The 18,724-nt window shown below is 42.4% G+C and overlaps 1 protein-coding gene across 1 annotated transcript in view; it reads right to left on the bottom strand.

Annotated features, from left to right (window-relative positions):
• Positions 1-18,724, bottom strand: part of LOC122775891 (IQ motif and SEC7 domain-containing protein 3-like) — a 34,912-nt gene that overhangs the window by 14,159 nt on the left and 2,029 nt on the right. Inside the window, exons 2-6 of the mRNA XM_044036100.1 lie at positions 17,912-18,313; positions 16,541-17,256; positions 15,510-15,671; positions 12,841-12,963; positions 2,491-2,657 (exon numbers count right to left, since the gene is read on the bottom strand). Of these exons, the coding sequence (XP_043892035.1) occupies positions 2,491-2,657; positions 12,841-12,963; positions 15,510-15,671; positions 16,541-17,256; positions 17,912-18,313 (1,570 nt within the window). The remainder of the gene's footprint in view (positions 1-2,490; positions 2,658-12,840; positions 12,964-15,509; positions 15,672-16,540; positions 17,257-17,911; positions 18,314-18,724) is intronic.

Genomic DNA, 18,724 nt, shown 5'->3' with positions numbered 1-18,724 from the left:
TTTGCGTGATGAAGGATGGCTTTTAGGTGGGGAAAAACGTCTAGCAGCGTTCGTAAACAACATGGCAGTCACCGAAGAAGGCATTTTCATCTATGCTGGTTGCTCGTACTTCCTGTCAGTAATATCACAGACTGGTTGACAGTCGTTGGAAGACAAGCACCAAGAAACGCAGCAATGTGTCTGCACAAGTAGTGACATGGAAAAATTCCAGGGATGTAAAAGAAAATACGTAAAAGGCTAAAAAAATACAGTTGAACGATTGCTTTTTGAACAATGGAAAGCATTCACTGTGTTTGCTTGACTTTAAGGACAAACAAAATACCTTTTAGAGAGTGAAACTGAGTGTAAACCCAACTTTTACATGTACCAACAGGAAAATCCAGAGGACATCAATATGGTCTGTAGACCTAGGAATAAGGTGGATTAGAGATCATCATTAAAACCTTAATTACCACTGAATTTGGGGGCGGCTTATCTAATTTGTGTCTAAGATAATAAAGGCAAATTACTTTTCTCTCACTGTAGCAGCTCTGAATCACAGAACACACTTTTATCCCAGTATGTGTGTAATTTGATTGTGTTCCTGCAGAGCACGATTATCCTCACAAGTCTGACATTGCTTTACATGGTGTTGGTAGAAACCTGCTCAGATGACTAATTATAACTGCCTTGCACCATAAAACTACAAAATATAACACATGTTGTTTAATGGTGGATTTTCTGGGTGTAAAAATGAAAGTCAACCTGCTGTGCTTTGAGCCGTGCATGCGTGAGCTTGGAGGAGCTCGGTGCAGGTGATGAGATGCTTCTGGAAACCGAGTCTCCTGTTATTAAATCTAACACAAAGTGAGCCTCAATTAAACGGGTCGACGCTTCGTTCTCTGGGGCAGGGCTTTCAGTCGAGGATATCTGAAACATCCACCTGCACAGCTGATGCTTTTCTTGATGGTAGTGCGTGGAGGCAGGCAACCGCCGTCTCCTCGAGTAATTTACTACTGTTGAAGAGGCTGTCACTCAAACACTGATAGTGAGATTAAAGTGAGGTTTGTAAGAGTTTTCTTCTCCCTTTTAGGGGTCGGCACAATGGATCATCTGCCGCCATTTTGTCCTCTTCTATTACACCAACTGTCCTCATGTCGTCCTTCTCAACATCCACAAACCTACTCTTTGGTCTTCCTCTTTTCCTCCTGCCTGGCAGCTCCATCTTTAACATCCTTTGTCCAATGTAATCACTCTTCCTCCTCTGCACGAGGCCAAACCATCTCAACCTTGACTCTCTCTCACTACTGCTGGTGCTATCTCCAAACAGACTATGCTGTTCTATGCAGCTCCCTTTCAATTTCCACTTCTAGTAATAATAGTGTAGTGGCCGTTTATACAAGAGTCCAAGTTTCTACAGTTGGCCACTTAATCTGCAGCGGTTTAGATTCTGACTCGTGTCCAATTAGTTATCTTCTCTTCTTGAGAAACCCAGTGTTGTTCACAAGTTTAGTCCAAAATCTGCAGTTATACACATGTCCTACTGCACACATTGCAAACTGCCTTAAAGCTGCAACACAATATAAAGCATATTGTTGTAACTGCTTTTATCCATCCAAACACAAATTAGTCTTAAAATAACCAGAAACTGGCCATATACTATTGTTTAACTGTTGCATGAACATGAGTATATTCAGAACATATTGCACATACTACATATTCTTTAAACACTTCATTTAACACATCCAAATATTACTTTGTGAGTGGCTCTCACAGCTAGCATATATTGGAATATGCAAATACTCTCCTGCACTGGTGTCCACTGAGAGAGACAACTTGAACAAATATGAACTCATTATTTACCTAGAATGTCTGTAACTCCTGTAGAACAGTTAAAAAGACAATCCCCATGATCTCATGATTTAACAGAGGCGGTATGTGGTGGTGTATTTAGCAAGACAGACGGACGGTCATGGAGGAAGTGCTGAACGTTTCAGTCAACAAATCTTTTTAATGAACTGATTCAGTGCACCAAAAAACTGCTTTGCCCGTCACTAACAGGGATTCTGTCTTGCTCCTGCTAACCTCCATTCCTCTTGTCTCCAGTGTGTACCTCCACCTCTCTAGACTTTCTTCTGTCTGTCCCATACTCTCACTACAGATTGCAATATTATCTGCAAACAACATAGTCCACTTGCCTGATCTCATCTGTCACCCTGTCCATCATCAATGCAAACAACAAGAGGCTCAGAGAGGTTGATAAGATAGACTTCCCTGCCCTCTTCTCTCATTTGCCTCCTCCTTATTATTTCCACACAGTCTGCAGCAACACCTCTGAGTTGTGCATGTGTTGTTACTATTTTTAACCCCTATTTCAATCTCATGAACCGCTTTCCATGAATATTTACAATTCATTATAGCAGCTCTGTCCATTGGGAAGACTCGCACTCCCTGAAATGAAACACTCTGCACATGCGGCCTCTATGTTAACACACAGACAGAAACACCAACCTCTCAGGTTGCGTATGAAGTCATCGAGGCCCATTTTGCGCTGGGGTTTGATGTTGGGGGAGTACATGTCCGTGTTGAGGAGGACCACAGCAAAGGCCAGGATGAAGATGGTGTCTGGGTTGTGAAACTGCTGCACGACATCAGGATTGCACATACAGTACCTCTGGCTGTGGACAAAAAAACAGCACAATAGAGTTGTTTAATGATGTCTTTAATGATTTAATCACTGTGCCACATCTGCAGACACAATCTCTCTGTAGTTGCCCCTTTCAAATGTTGCCTGTTCTAAGAAGCTTCAGTTGACCTTATTTGAGTATATGGCTCTTTGTATAAACACACCCTGTTATGTCACAGATGATGTCACCCCGTGTTGGTGGAGGCGTTGCCAAGGACCCGATGAAGTGTGGTGTCAAGTGTGAATTGTTTTGAAAGAGCGCCTCTCTAGAAAATTGAAAAATACAGACCCTAACTCAAAGGAGAGAGAGTTCTGTAGCAGAACAAATATGACCTTGCTATTGTGGCTAATCGTTCTTATTCACATTCGACCTGAGTTGACTTTTAAAACAGCGTCAGAGACTTGTGAGAGAATGTTCTTTTTGTGATAAGGCTTATAGTTAAACCTGAACTATACCGTAGTTGTGCTGAAATAGACCTAGACTGCTGCACTGAATGCTCACTTTCTCACACTTTTGGTATGATATTATTACATGACAATAACCTTCTTCTTCCTCCTTCCTAGTTTGTGCCTTTTCCTAAAGAGTTTATATTATTAGAAACTCTTTAGCTGACTGGAACAGTTCAGTTCAGTACAGTACGTATATATATATTTTTTGTGTTTCCAGGAATAGTACCAAAATAACTGTCCCCTACCGTTCCATTCATTGGTACCATTCCCTTTGTTTGGGGTGCCAGAATAAAACGGGTACAGTATTGTCTGGGTGGAGCAAGACTGACTCCACCCATGACATTTAGCTGATTGGGTGACAGGAAAATGCCACTCCTTTGCGATCAGTGTAAATATCCCATAGAAGTTGAGGCAACAGCCGCAGTCTGTTCTCATACAAAGATTTATGTCTTGTTAGTGAGCAGGAAAAAAAGAGCTGCTGGATGTCCTCCATTGTTGTCTGTTGTGTTGCGTTCAATGTCGTCTTTCATTGTTGCATCGGTACAACGTCACACTTGCATGGTCATTGGGCACAGCCCACACTCCACCAACCAAGTAAAGGTACTGTTCTCAGTTAAAACACAAGCCTGACCCTGGGCTTTTGCATTCCAAACCATACTGTACCGTGATGGACAGGAACCTGTGACTCCAGGGCTGCAGGATCCATAAATGTTGCTATTATTAGTAGTAGTGGTGTATTGTGAAAGTGATATCAGTATCACTTGTATTGCATTTCACGCTTGTATGAATAGCATTATAATACCATAAAGATATTACGACCGTCTTTAGAACGACTCTGACAGAACTTAATACTATTATACAGCTGCTCCTGGTCTCGCTCTTCTGTTATTACGCCCCATTTCTGTCCCCCCACCTGTCCTGTCAGGTCTCCAACTAGTCGTGGGTGCACGTGTTTGGGTCTGGTTCTGTCAGAGATTTATTCTTGTTAAAAGTCTTCTCTCGCTATAATATTGTAAGGTCTCTGCCTTGCAATGTGAAGTTCTGTGAGATAATGTGATTTGGTTTTATCTTATCTGACCTATCTCTCACTTTAAGACAGAGAGGTCTAACGAATATGACTTATACTGTACATATACACATAAGTACAGTAAAAGTGTATTAGTGAAAGGAAAGTCACCTTCAGATGTATGACACTTCTAGTTATGAATTCAAATAGTCACATGGGACCTTTGTTGGATTTGATCACTGTGGATGGTAATCTGACGATACAAGAAAATGTAACTTCACTTCAGATGTGGATGAAGGAAGGAGTCAAGTGAGACTGGCACCAAGCAGGAGACGTGAGATAACGCTGGCCAGTCTGCTTCACGTCTGAACCAGAGATGTTGCATATGGAGTTGCTTTTCTCTGCTGCCCACAGGCTTCACAGACTCTCCTTTCCAGCCCTCCTCCCTCCCTGCAGCTCCCTCCCCGTCTCTCTTTACTGTCACTTACACTTACACAGTGGGCCATTTCAACGAAGGGAGGCTTTTATCTCTGCAGCCAGGCAGAATGCAGACATAGAGAGGGCTTCTCTGCTTCAGAGGACTGTATACTTGTCAAAGCACATGCAAGCAAGAAGCCACATATATGAGCCCTCCGCAACAAGAAAGCCTGTTCCCAGACCCCCACACGAGATCTGAGACCAGGGACCTCACTGGATATTCAACGGCTGCAGCCCAATTCAGAAGACAGCCCTTTGTTTCAGGAAGAACAGATCCTGCTCACCACAAACACCATGGCATTTATAATATGCACATATTCAATACATACACACACACAAGCACGTGGAGGCACATATGAGCATTCTGTCGACTTGATGTACTTCTGCAGCAAATACATCAGAGCCTAAACGCGAGGCAAGGGCTGTGGTATGTATGCAAATGATCACGTATGTGAACGTGTGAGTGCATACGTGCGCACATAGTTGAGTGTTTGTGTGTGTGTGTGTGTGTGTGCCGCCTCTTACAGTCAACAAACATGCAGATTAGGGATTAGGAAATGTGGACACTCTAAATTACAGGTGCGAGTATCAGAGTGAATGGTTGTTTGTGAGTTGGCTCTGTGACTGGTGATTTGTACAGGCTGTAGCCTGCCTTTCACTCTACAGCCCCCCCATGACCCTAAAGTTGTATAAAATGGATGGATGGTTATGTTAGTTAAATTAAGGTCTAAGATGTATAGTTAGGTCAATAACCTATAGTTAGGTTAGGGTTGGGCATTCACTGGTTAGGATTAAGGTTAGGGATAGCGCTTAGTTTAGGCCGACCAAATGAAGTCAGTGCATACATGTGCGTGTTTGTGCTTCATTCAGTCATTTCCATGTGTGACTCTCTGTCTTATGTAACCAGTTTGTTTGAGCACCAGCTCCCAATCTCTCATCTTCATATCTGCATATGAAGGTTGCATGGCAGCCAGCACAAATACCACTGTGGAAGCACTTGCATGCTATGCTACAAACAGATGACATAACAGCTATTACGTAACAGACATCAGAAGTCTGGCTGTCCTAATAAAGCTCACTCCTGTCTGACTTACACACTCACAGCTCCGGCTGGAGTGTGTAATCTCAGAACACTGATGAATTTGTAATGTGCACCCAGAGGCTCTGCGTGTATGATTGTGCGTGATGTGATTAGCTCATGATTAACTGATTGGCGCTCTAATCAGAAGCAGTCAAGGGTGGTGAGGGGGTCATGACTTCTCCCTTTTTTCTGGTTAAAAGTGACAACAGTGTTTCTGAAAGTGTAGTGTGTCCCTGAATGGCTGAGTTTAAAGGATGTTACGTCATTGAACCCTACAGAAGGACTGTTGCTTTGGAGCAAGGGTATTGGAGGAGGAGGAGGGCAACATAGGGCGAAAGGCAGGGTATACCCTGGACAGGTCACCTGGACAACCATTCACTCTCACATTCACACCTATGGCCAATTTTGAGTGTCCAGAAAATCTCTGCATGTTTTTGGACTGTGGAAGTGACTGCAACACACACACACACACAGACCGTTCTATCTGTAAACTACATACAGAAGATCATAACCAGTGACCTCCTTGCTGTGAGGTAATAATGCTAGCCACTTCTCCTCCCAACTGTGACCCAACTACAGTATATTACCTCAAACCTGTAACTGTTACTATATTTGTTAGCTGACCTCAATAACAACAGCTAATGCAAAATACATGAAATAATAAACATAAACAGTCTGCCGTTGATGTTTCAAGTCAAGCCAAGCACATTTAGAACCATGGTTGACCCAAATGCTCTGTATTTATAAAGCACTTTTCACTCAAATCTGCTTTACACTGCAGTCATTCAAACTTAATCACTCATGCTTTCATACAGTGCATCTACAGTATGTGCAGTATGCTGCGGAGGCAGGAATCAAACCCACAACCTTTAGCTTGAAAGATGACTCGCTCTACCACGGAGCTACAGTCACCCCATGTGCGTTAAGAGGTAAAACAACCAGGTGAAAAACACATAAAAGTCAAACTCTATAATAATAATAAAATAAATGAAATGGTAAAAATTGACTTAGTGCGGGTAAAAAACTCATCATTAAGTGAAAGCCAAGGAGACGAGGTGGGTCTTGAAAAGTGATTTAAAAGGTTTGTTAATGGCAGATTAAATTTGAATGGGTAAATTAATCAATCAATGACACTTTAATACCCTCTTGCGAGCCTGTTGCATTTGCTTTTCTAGAATGTTCAAGAAAGAAAAGAAGCAGAAACACAGGTTTCCGTGTGCATGCATCTACAGGTGGATGTAGTCTTCCAGTGTGATGTACTCATTGTACATTTTTACCACAGAGAGAAACTGCACCTTATTACATACATATGTATATTTATATTTATACTTATATTTAGATATATATGTAAATAATTTCCTACTTGTATTACTTACTTGTATATTGTTTGTTTGTTTATTCTCTCCACTGTGAGATAAAAAAAGCTATCTTATCTTATCTTACATGAAGCAGAGCTAGGAATCAAACCTGCATCAGAGACGTCTGAGCCAGCAGATCATTTCAACAGGACAGGCCGAGGTAACGCTGCTCTGTGCTGGACACTGTGAGCACCGAGCGCCCACATACACTGAGCCGTTCCTCCGAAGTGCGTCATATCTAAATAATAATCTTGATACGTTAAACACATTTTAAATGTATTTTAAATTACAATCTTTTTTGCCTCAAATGATCTTTTCTCTTTCAGTGAAATGCATTCTGGGATACATGGCTTTCACAAGTATGCACAAGTCACCACCTGATGATTACTTGGAAAAATGGATGGAGCGAGTATGAGAGCCGTTCTAGCTGCTTGTGAAGTGGAACAGTACTCGGACTGTGGGACGGGATTTTGCAAGTACAGAGAAGTACAGAGAAGTATGTATATTGAGAAACGCCTGTCTGTTCCTGCCCCAGGCTGGGCGTGGCTGACCCTGAAACCTGCTGCTCATCTCACTGATTGCAACCCTGTTATAAATAATCTTCAGCTCCAGCCTTCCCCAGGTTGTTGTTAATCCTCAGCTGGTAATGGCATGTCTGAACTCATCTTTAAGTTTTGTTTAATTAGTCTCTTGTTGGCCTCCAGCCAGCCACACTGCTTGGTCCTCCTCTGCTTCAGACTTAGATAAATATTATACTGTGCCAGCATTTTTTAGCAAATAAAACGTTTCTCTCATGTTTTGGTCCAGTCAGAAACTAAAGCTTAGCAATATTGGCCATTTTGCCCCTTGCTGCAGCACATCAAGGAGTCCACCATATTGGGGACTGCCCTGTAAACACATTATTCCAATCTGCCTACAGGATCCATCATAGTACTGAAACTGCCCCGTCAAGATCACTAATGATTGCCTATAATATTAACATAATGAACTGCAGGTCATTTGGTCTGCGGGGAATACAGACACTAGATTGGCTTTAACTTTTTTCAAAAAGTTATAAAGAGTCTTTCGGTCAATCCTTTTGCAGATGATAGCATGAATCTCTGTAATATTACAGCATTAATCACTGTAAAATTTCTATTGGTTTTTATAGTATTTATGATCTGTGTGGAGTACATTAATAAGGTCGGGTTTCAACATGGACTTTATCAAATTAATTACTGAAGCGGTGGAAGAGGAAGTGCAAAACGTCATGCTGTGTCAATCATGGTTGAAATACCCCATATAATATGAATCTAACATTGGCAGGTTTGATTGTGTAAATGGATTTATGCTTGTGTGCCTGACACAGAGAGGCATTAAGTGCAATGCAAGTCTCTAGTAGCTCATTTCAGACCAACGCAGTTGTCATTCTCCCATTCAGTGACCGTGCTGTTGAAATAGAAAATTCACCATCTGAGTGCCCATGGTTGGTTTTAAAATAAGACGCGGTCATGTTGGAACAACGCTGTGTGAGGACGGATGTGATTGTTTTGACAAACCAAAAGCTGGTCTGAAATAAGTGCTGCTGTATTTCACTCGTTTCTGTTTGTCACACACACAGAGACTCGGCTTTTGCTTAAAGTGAAACAGTTTTCTCTGCAGAGACACATTCTCTATTAAGCTGTGTTTCCACTGGGTGGAATGGTATGGTTTGGTACACCACATTATGTGTTTTACTTTTCCATTAGGAATAGTGCCAAAATAACCCCAACCGTTCCATTCTTATACCCTTACCTCGGGAGTATGGTACGGAATGGTCAGGGTGAACTCCACTTACGCTAGTCCGCTGATTGGGTGACAGAAAAGTGTCGCTCCCTTGCGGTGTAAATATCCCATAGAAGTCGAGGCAAACGGCTGATGTCTATTCTCATACAAAGCTTTGACGTGTTGTTGAGACAAACAGCCACAAACCAAGCAGGGAAAAAAAAGAGATGCTCCACTCCTTCTGTATCAAAAATCTTAATAATCAATCTAAATGTTTCTTGAGAAACTAAAACCTCTTTGAAGAGCAAACAGACGTAAACAGCAGCAGTTTTTTCTCCTCCACAACAGAAAGGATTTCCTCCAAGTGTGATTCTTTCTAAGGAATAAATTTCTTTTAAACTTTTTACAAAATCTTTTTAATACAAGTCCTGATACTGATGTTAATGTGGTGCTTAATGTGGTCTTTCCTTATTTGTGAAGCCAAAATCAAAGTATAACTTCACAAGATGTTCAGTATGGCCCTGAAACTCGGTCATAGGAGATTGCAGTCTGACAAACACATTTTTTCATTCTGCTGTTCAACCAAAACAAAAATTATTCATACGTGCCCTAAAAGCTGCTTTGCGATGCTCTTACATCATGAAAATAGTGTCTTTCCTCTTCAATATTTCAGTGTTTTTCAGAGGGACTGAATGATGATGAGGTTAGGGCTGTGTGCCAAAGAAAGTGCCAAATAATGAACCAAAAATTGTTGGTTTTTGGGCTTTACACATGGGATTTGATGATGATGAAAATGTAGAACAACCAATAATGGCCAGTCTTTCAGACAGAGGTCTCAAACTTGCAGCCTGTGGGCTCCCCAATATATTTCATGTGACCCGCCACTTAATATCAACTTAAAATGTCATTTTGTATATATTTATACATTCATTTTTTTTTATTAGGAACTAACCTAATAACTTCTTTTGAAAAGCTGTGAAATACTGTCACAAATATTGGTATTGCAATCAGTCATGACTGAATATCCATCCATCCGTCCATTTTCTACCGCTTTACAGGAGGTTCGCGGGGGGTGCTGTGCCAATGATTGAATATCGTGATGTCATTTTAATCTCATAACACACACCTGTACTTTTTTTTCACGTGATTTTGAATAATGGAAAAGGACATATTGTTAAAACAGTTCAGAGGAGCAGTCATGACCCTGTTCACATTCTATTTCCTGTGGGAAAGAGCAGCCTCTCGGTGCAGGGAGACACAACAAGCTAACCAATTACTTTGAAACAAAAAACAATGATCACATTTTTATTGCAGTTTTTGTCCTAAGGGTAATCTTTAGATATTAGCAGGTCATTTGAAGGAGAACTTCAGCCAGAGGATACTGTGCCAATTGCAGAAGTTATTTGTCCTCCCTCTACTATCTGTTTTTGCCTCAAAGATGGCAAAATAGCATCATAAAAATAACAGTTTCTCTCCAGCTGATGTTACACTACACATTCCACTCAAAGGCATAAATGGAGTGTGCAAACGGACTTTCAAGGTCCTCTTGGTATTTAACTGAATCATCTTCAACTCTATATTTATACCAAGGGAAATTTGATCTGCACAGGGCAAACAAGACACATCATAACAGGAAATATGACAACAGCAGCAGTAATCCACAACACAGGTACAGGTACAGTGAAGGTAATCTAGCCTCACTGAAACAAAAACTGAATTACACTTAAAAACATTGTCAAGTCAAGAGCTGTACGTATAAAATCCAAAGCTACGAGCAAAGATACACATGAAAGAAAGCAAAGTATCTGAAGCTTCGCAGTGACCACAGAGATAAAGAAGCTAGGGCAGTTAAGTATCTTAACTACGGGTGTGTTTACACCTAAGGCCTTGCTTAGACTGCAGCCCAAAGGGCTTTGTTTTTTTGGTCTGTCTGAACAGCTAAAAAACACAAATCTGATCAGCTTTTTACAGATCTGAAAGTCTCAGTTGCTCACATAGGAAGTCAAAGTGTCCTCTGTGTCACTCACAGCGTGACTCGCATGGAAACAACAGTGACCAGAGAGATGGAAGTTAATTGGAAGCACGACCAAGAAACAGAGGTGAGACAGCAGTTTTGTGGTGCTTTAGGGTGATGATGCTCAGCTAAATGTGCAAGACATGGAGGATGGATGTGCCGGTCTCACTTCCAAATGTGTATATATATGTATGTATATATATATTTTTTTATATGTGTGTATATATATATATATATATATATATATATAAGCTTGCCCTTCTCCTCACTTGTGAATGTAGATGAGAACACTTTAGCTATTGACACCGACCCATAAAAGAACCGCATTAAAAGAGTAAACGCACCAGGGATCAATTTAATCACACTGAACAAGGCTGGTGTGTGAACACGCCCTAGTTTATCTTTCACTTGGATTTGCTACACCTGAATCACTTGACTTGCTCATTTTGACTGGATGTTGAGAGACCACAACGCTGCTAAAAGATAATACCATATTGATATTTATTTATTCTTCTCTCCTCCTTCAAAGTCTGTCAATCTGTTCTTATTCTATGTGAGACCTCATGTTTCTTTCCTCTTGTTTCCAGTCCATCACAGGGCCAACGCACACAGACTCTCACGCTCACCCCTACGGTCAGTTTAGAGTGTCCAATTAACCTCTGCATGTTTTTGGGCTGTGGGAGGAAACCGAAGAACCCGGAGAACCCACCACACTCGACATGCTGAAAGGCTCTTGTTCTGACGAGGGCTGCCAAGATTTGTCACGATTATGTCGACTTTTAAAATCGTCGACAACGAATTTAATAGTCGACGCGTCGTGTTTTCTTTTTTTAAACTTTGTTTTCTCTCTCAAAACTGCTGCGGCACCTTCCACTGCAGCGTCTGCCTTTCTGTCCTTGACGCACATGCGCGGTAGTGGTAATCTGGGTCAGCCGTGATGTCACCGGAAGTTATACCAGACGGGCTGTGGTATCATGGCTGCCCGGCAGCAACGGAGCTCAAAAGTGTGGGAACATTTTAAGAAAACGAAAGGAAAAAAGTGTGCAATGCAATATCTGCAAGACAGAACTTGCCTTTCACGGCAGCACAAGTGCGATGCACGAGCACCTGAAAAGGAAGCATGTTGTGGCTGACAACGACGATGAAGAGGGACCGTTGTCTCGGTAAGCTACCTGGCTAGTTAGCTGCTAACATTTGCGTAAACAGAGCGCTAACTTACTACTTACTCATTGCTACAAGCATATTTCATTAAAGGTTCAATGAACTCATCTTAATAGTTAGCATATATACCTTAAACACTTCAAGCTGAAAGCTAATGATTGTTATATAAGAGCACCTGCATGCTGGTGCGATAAATTGTATGTTACGTATTCAATTTACGTATGATCCAGTTAGTCGACTAACAAAATAATCGTTTGTGGCAGCCCTAGTTCTGACCGGGTCGCAACAGTGCTAACCACTACACCAACTGTGTGGTCCTAAAACAAGTGTAGGAAAAAGGAAATGTGCTCGTAGTGTTTTAGGGACAGGAGAGAAGAACATTACATTTACCATTTAAACATATTCCGTGGATTCTGGATGTAAATGGACACTGTTCACAAACAGAGCATCTATTTTTGTCCTGATGTTGATTACCTGCACCTCAGATCTCCGTTGTGATTGGCTGATAATCAAACGCTGCTGGGTTTAGGAAAAGGTTACATGCAATCAGTGTCATTTGCTAATGACACAGACCGGATTTGGTTCATCAGCGCCTGCGACAGTGAGCAGCAGAACCACAGTCGGTCTGTTACAATGTCATCGTGGATATGTCTGCTGCCCTGAGGCTCAACATGTGAGTGTGGTTATGGCTCATTGTTTTTCTCTTTTGCATAGATGCCCACTGGCGAAAGGTCTATTCATTTAAAAGAGTTCAGAGTGCCCTCCTCACATCCTTGCTCGTTCATGTGATTGTTGTTTTGAATTTGCATTAAAAGATGAAGCCAGAGCCAGTGAGTGAGTGAGTGAGTGAGGCCTGGTAACGTGAGCGAGAGATGACAGACTCACCTGAAGGCTTCGATGAGTCTCTCCACTTTCTGTGCTTCTCCCTGAACACGGACATGAGCCTGGAACTTTCTGAGGGCTTCATCAAGCTCCATACCGGAGAAATCCATCTCATCCACGACACAACTGAGAATAGATGATGAGAGAAGAAGAAAACAGGAATCAGAGAGAAGTACGAGGTTGGCTGTGTGTTTATTCTTCAGGACCGTTTCTGGCATAAACAGTTATCGTTATGGAGACCAAAACCTGGTCCTAATGAAGACCTGGTTTAAGTTTCGAACTAAGATTTTAATTGTAGTTAGATTAAGATTAGGGTTCGGCATTAACTAGTTATAGTTATGGTTAGGGATAAGGCCTGTCTTAAAATGGATAGAAATACGAGAATGTGTGTGTGTGTGTGTGTGTTCCAGGTATTACTCATTATTAAATCAAGTCAAACAGTAAATTTATTACATTTTAAGGCGTTAGGTTAAGGTTAGGGTTTGTCCAGTAGTAGTTAGTAGTTAGTTAGTAGTGTGTGTTTGACTGTGCACAAGAAAAGTGATGGAAAATCTTTTACAGTCTTACTGCCATTACTCAGTCACTGACCTGGAAGATGCACAAAGTGACAGCATGTTTGCACAAACACCTCCTCACACATGCACGCACACACACACACACTTTGTGCAAATATCAATGAAGGAAAAAGGGTCTGATGACAGGGGGACATGAGAGGGAAGGAAAGATGGATAAGAGGCTGAAATAATGAAACACAAAGAGCATGGAAGCGAGAGAACGAGAGAGAGGTACATGAAAGGCCGAGGACGAGTGCACACACGCATGCACACACACAAGATAGTACTGTGTGTGTGTGTGTCTACAGTGACCTATTTCTACAGTTTCTGCAACAACCTCAGCAGAAAAGCCTCCTTATCCTGGATCTCTGTTGACAATGGTTGGATGCATTGAGTCGACGCTTGTTGTCATGGACAGTGATGCATGTTTGTCTGTGTGTTTCTATTAGTCAATCCTGTTTTCAATGTTTGAAAATCCCTCAGTTGATTCTGATTCAGTTGCTCTGTGTAAGAATTGTATTATATTAAGACATGAATGAATGAATGAGGTGCATTTTGGCTCAAGCTAAAAATAACAAACATTTTTGTCACATTCAGCTTTTAAAATGTGTTGTGAATTTTATTTTCACATTTACACCAATATTATTAACTTATACATATATTAAATAGTTACATCTAAATATTTCATTTAAATCTAAATGTTCTGGATGAAACTAAATATTTAGGGTGGAAATAGCCTTTTATTTCTGTATTTTAGAAAAGACCTGGTCATCGTTTAAAATGCAATAACTTGCTGCTGTACATATTTTTCACCTTATATATCACCTTTAAAGTCAGAGTCATAATTAACTTCACTTTGTTGACACCCATGAAATGAAATCTTGCATTGATTGTACTATATATGTATATATATAAATATATAAATGTATATATTTATACATGTAGCCACAAAAGTTTTCTACATAAAAATCCTTGTAGTCTTCAGCTATTTGACTCATCCTGCACTCTTTGTTGTTGTTTTGGTTGTTTATTAATTTTGCCTCCAATGAAAATGCATTGTTGGCTTTGGATCTATCAGCTTGAACACATATGGCCTCACTCCAAAAATTATTTGATTCTAGTTGTTGACGTCATCCTTCATCATAGGTTAGCTCTACACACACTGCACAAACACACTGTCGTGTCCCTCAAAACGAGGAAAAACAGGAAAACATTTTAGAGTTGATTGATTTGCTTTCACAAGCAAATCAATTCTGTCATGTAAGAACAATTTACTTAAAACCAGTCTTCCTTTATTTGGTTAAGCCGACTTTAAGAATTTGCACACACTGACTCATGGTTTTAGCTTGTTACTGATGCTCAAGATTATTTTTCTTTTTAGGCAAAAAAAATAAGAACAACTTCCCAGATATGAAGGTTACAACAACACGAAAGAAAATGTCTCCACAACAGAGTGCAGGACATCCTCATGCTTTAAACACGCTGTTATATCTGGTACATGTGTTTCCATTGGCTACTGTAAAGACAAAGCTGTGTGTCTTTACAGACGAGGAAACACTTACACTTGTTTTTCTGCTGTGGCCTTAAATATGCAGGATCAAACAGAGATCTAATTAAGTCTGCAATTCTCAGATATGAGTCATTGTTGAAGGAAGATAAATGACTTGATTAGATCCACATGCTCAGCAGCATTTGATGAACTGACGGAATCTATTAAAGGTGCACTTTCATTTTCTTTCTTTAGTGTTTTTTTCTCTCTCTTTTGTGCTCTTTTGTGGAGGGTTAATGCACTTGGTTGATTCTTTATATTAATAAGTGTTATTAACAACACCATCAGTTACAATCTCAAAACACCTACACAGAGAGAAAGAGAGCGAGAGAGAGTTGTCTTTCAACTCCCTTGGCAACACACTTGAGTGAATGGGTGAACGGTAAAACACAGCTCAGCGAGGTCATCAAGACTAGCAGAGCACTATATAAATACAGATTCAAAGAGATTCAGAATTCAAAGAAGTGATTCATCACATGAATTAGATGGAAAGAAACATGTATTGTAGAGCCTTGCTACGAGGAACAAACAATATATACGTGTGTACAGTATATAGAACAGGGACTCACTCAAGGACATCTCGGTTGAACTGCAACTTGCTGTTCCCCAAAAACTCTCCGATCATCTGTCGGCTCAGGCCCTTCCTCTGCAGCAGGAAGTGAGCCACACCGATGGCTGTATCTGGGACGAAACCACGCGTGATCAGGAAGTGGATGCCTTTTTCTGGGTTCCTGCCCACAGATGGCCAACAGCAAAAAACATTAATGAACGTTAGAGCTAACACGGAGTGTGCAATGGTTTCTGTGCATTCGAGTGAAAAGTTGTTGGGCCAGAGAGACAGAGTGTGTGTGTGGGTTAAGGTTAATGTCCTCTGAAGTCATGGAAACCAGACTGTGTGTGTGTGTGTGTGTGTGTGTAAGGGGAAAGAGCAGCACAAAGAAAAGAAGGAAAGGAAGAGTGCATCCATGCACAAAAGCTGTTAGCTCTGGACCTCTGGATCAGACCCATAGTCACTGATGCATGTGAGTTAATTTAATTTAATTTGTATTAACTAATAATAAGTGCAGGCCAAGCGTGGAATCTATTTATAGGCACTGAGAGGCTCCAGAATTGTTCCTGACCTCCTTGACTGCTTCTGTATCCCTCGACTGTGTTTTCTGCTCTTTCCTATCTTTTGCTCCTGGCCACTGCCCCACCCCCACCCTCTCCCTCTTTTCACATCTGTTTTCATGGCTGTTACAAAATGGCACTGAAAAGATGTCCTCCCAACAATAATCAACAATGATGAGAGTGTTTTGCCGTAATACATGTACTTTGAACACAGAGCCAGAGGGCTGTGTGTGTGTGTGTGTGTGTGTGTGTGTTTCTCTCATATGATACACATTTCAGACTGTCTGACTACCAGTCGAGTGTCTCCTTCAAATTGGGACAAAATCTGTGTCTCACAACTGAGAAATAAGTTCATTTTTGGGTCAGTGGTTGTAGGATTTATCCAGGAAATGAAGACAGGACGAGAAGAAAGATTATGAGTCAGTGGGCCCCTGGCACTGACTCCCCCCATGTATGAGTGGTTGGGTGTGTGTGAGACAAGCAGACTCACACATTGAAGAGGTTGAGTCCTATACGATAGAGGCGTTTTCGGTGTGTGTCTGTGGACAGGGTTGGCGAGCGGCACGAGGCTGGATCCTGGCATCGATCCCTGGGAAGAGAGACAACCAGGGCCTGCAGGGCTTCAGGGCTTGGCCCACCTGGGATCTGCTGAGGATGAGTGTAGTGGTACTGCTGGTACTGGGTGTAGATCTGAGCAGGCTGCTGGTTGGACTGGGTGGACGTGGAGATGGAGGTGGAAGCAGAGGTAGAAGTGGAGGTGGACCCCAGTCTGTCTGAACCTGTCTCCCCCTCCATCCCTCCTCCTCCTGGAGCTGGCAATGTGGAGCCCCTCCTGGATCCTGGATCTACCATTTCCAGCTCCTCACTGGGAGGAGGGGCCGGAAACTCAGGTTCTTCCATAGACTGGCCATCTCCTCCACCACTGAGAGAGGTCTTTCTGCTGCCCGATCCTCCTCCCCCTGTGTTGCCCAGAGAGGTTGTAGTTGTCGTTGTGGCGGAGGAGATGGTGTAGGAGCTATTGCTGTCAATGTGGACAGTGACATCCCTGAAGGCCATGAGCAGCGAGCTGGCACTCCGAGGCAGACAAGTGCTCTCCGCAGCTGCACGAAGAGCTCCCGGGTCCATCAACAGGCCCTTGCCCTCTCCACCCTCTGATAAGCTCCAACCGCGAAGGGCCTCATCGATCGACTGGGCCAAAGAGTGCAGCTGCAAACAAGATGACAAAAATACTCAGACACTTCAAAACCACTGATTTCTTGTCAACTCCTGCATGATTAATGAGTGGAAAAGTCTCAAACTGCAGCAGGCACGCAGATGGTGGCAGCAGCCACTTCATTTGTTGAGCTATGGCTGCTGAGTAGGGTGCTTATTTTTGCCTTTAAAGCAGAACCATTATGGTTTTTACCATAATTTAAAAGCTTTAGAGTCATTGTGATGGTTAAATGTCTTGTCGTGGGGAGACTGGGGGCTGTCTCCACTCCAGCCTTGCAAGATCGGGGCCACAGACCCGCGGTCGTCAAAATCTGGAGGTCTCGCAAAGTCTCGGGTCTCGCAAGACACACAAAGTACTTCATGGCACTACACACACACACACCTCAGCCAGGTACCAGCTATAAGGGCAAGGCAGCGATTGCGCTATCTTAGACGATCATCATGGCAGAGCCGGTGAAAAAGAAGCAGAGAAAACGGAGGAACTGTCTGACCGAGCAAGGGGCTGAACACGAGTAAACATCAGAGCAGCTGTTTCTGAACGCTGAGAACTGAAAAACACAGAAGCATGCAAAACGGATGCCAACCATCATGGACATGGCTCCACGACTTGCTGTTAATAGGAGGCACAGAACCAAATGAGAAGACTCACTTGTTCAGAGAAGCAGTCCTCCAGCTGTGTGAGTGTGGATCCTGGGGTTGGAGACGGAGCTGTGGATGGGGTAGGAGATGGAGCAGCAGCTGGGGCAGATGCAGGTGACGGTGGCAGAGAGGTGGAACGACATGGAGGAGGAGGTGGAGTTTTGGAGCGCAGAGGTATTTGTCCCCCTCCTGGATGCAGACTGTAACTGTGTCTCTGGGCTGTATTCCGGTTTCGGTCTGAAGGGCTGGGATGGCGCAGGGAGATCCGCCGGGGCAGCTTGCTCTCAGACAGCGAGTTGCGGATCTTCTGGAAGTTTTTGCTGAGCTGATACTGACGGAAGGCCGTCTGGATACGACGGGCTGCCCGCCTTGCTATGAGATGTCCTCCATACTTCTGCTCCAACTCTTCTATCTGCAGAGGAAAAACAAGTGTGTTTAAATATCAAAGTTGTTTACAAGGCTCTGAAATGTACTGACGATACAGCAAGAGTGCTTTTGCAAAGTGCGGCGTTCATCCACCGACAGGAAAACATCATACTGACATTTTGCACCCAGGTCTACTTAAAGTAAAAAGAATTCAAGCATTCGCTGGAAGCTACAGCATCCTGAGTGTGTTGTATAAGCCCTGATATGCCTCGTACACAAAGACGTCAGCTTGACATCTTATTGCTGCAGAGGTAGAGCGTCAGGCCTTCTCCAGCTTCACTGTTGTTTTTATTAGCCACAGCAATGGTTAACTGTGAGCTTAAGGTGGCTTGCAGATTTTGAAATAGCTTTAACATCGACTAGAGATGTGGTGCACTGTTACTGTATTGTGCTTATA

Source organism: Solea senegalensis, linkage group LG10 (genome assembly GCF_019176455.1).
Source record: "Solea senegalensis isolate Sse05_10M linkage group LG10, IFAPA_SoseM_1, whole genome shotgun sequence".
NCBI lineage: Eukaryota > Metazoa > Chordata > Actinopteri > Pleuronectiformes > Soleidae > Solea > Solea senegalensis.
Note: the sequence above shows the minus strand (reverse complement) of the source record. Positions and strands in the feature narration are given on the sequence as shown.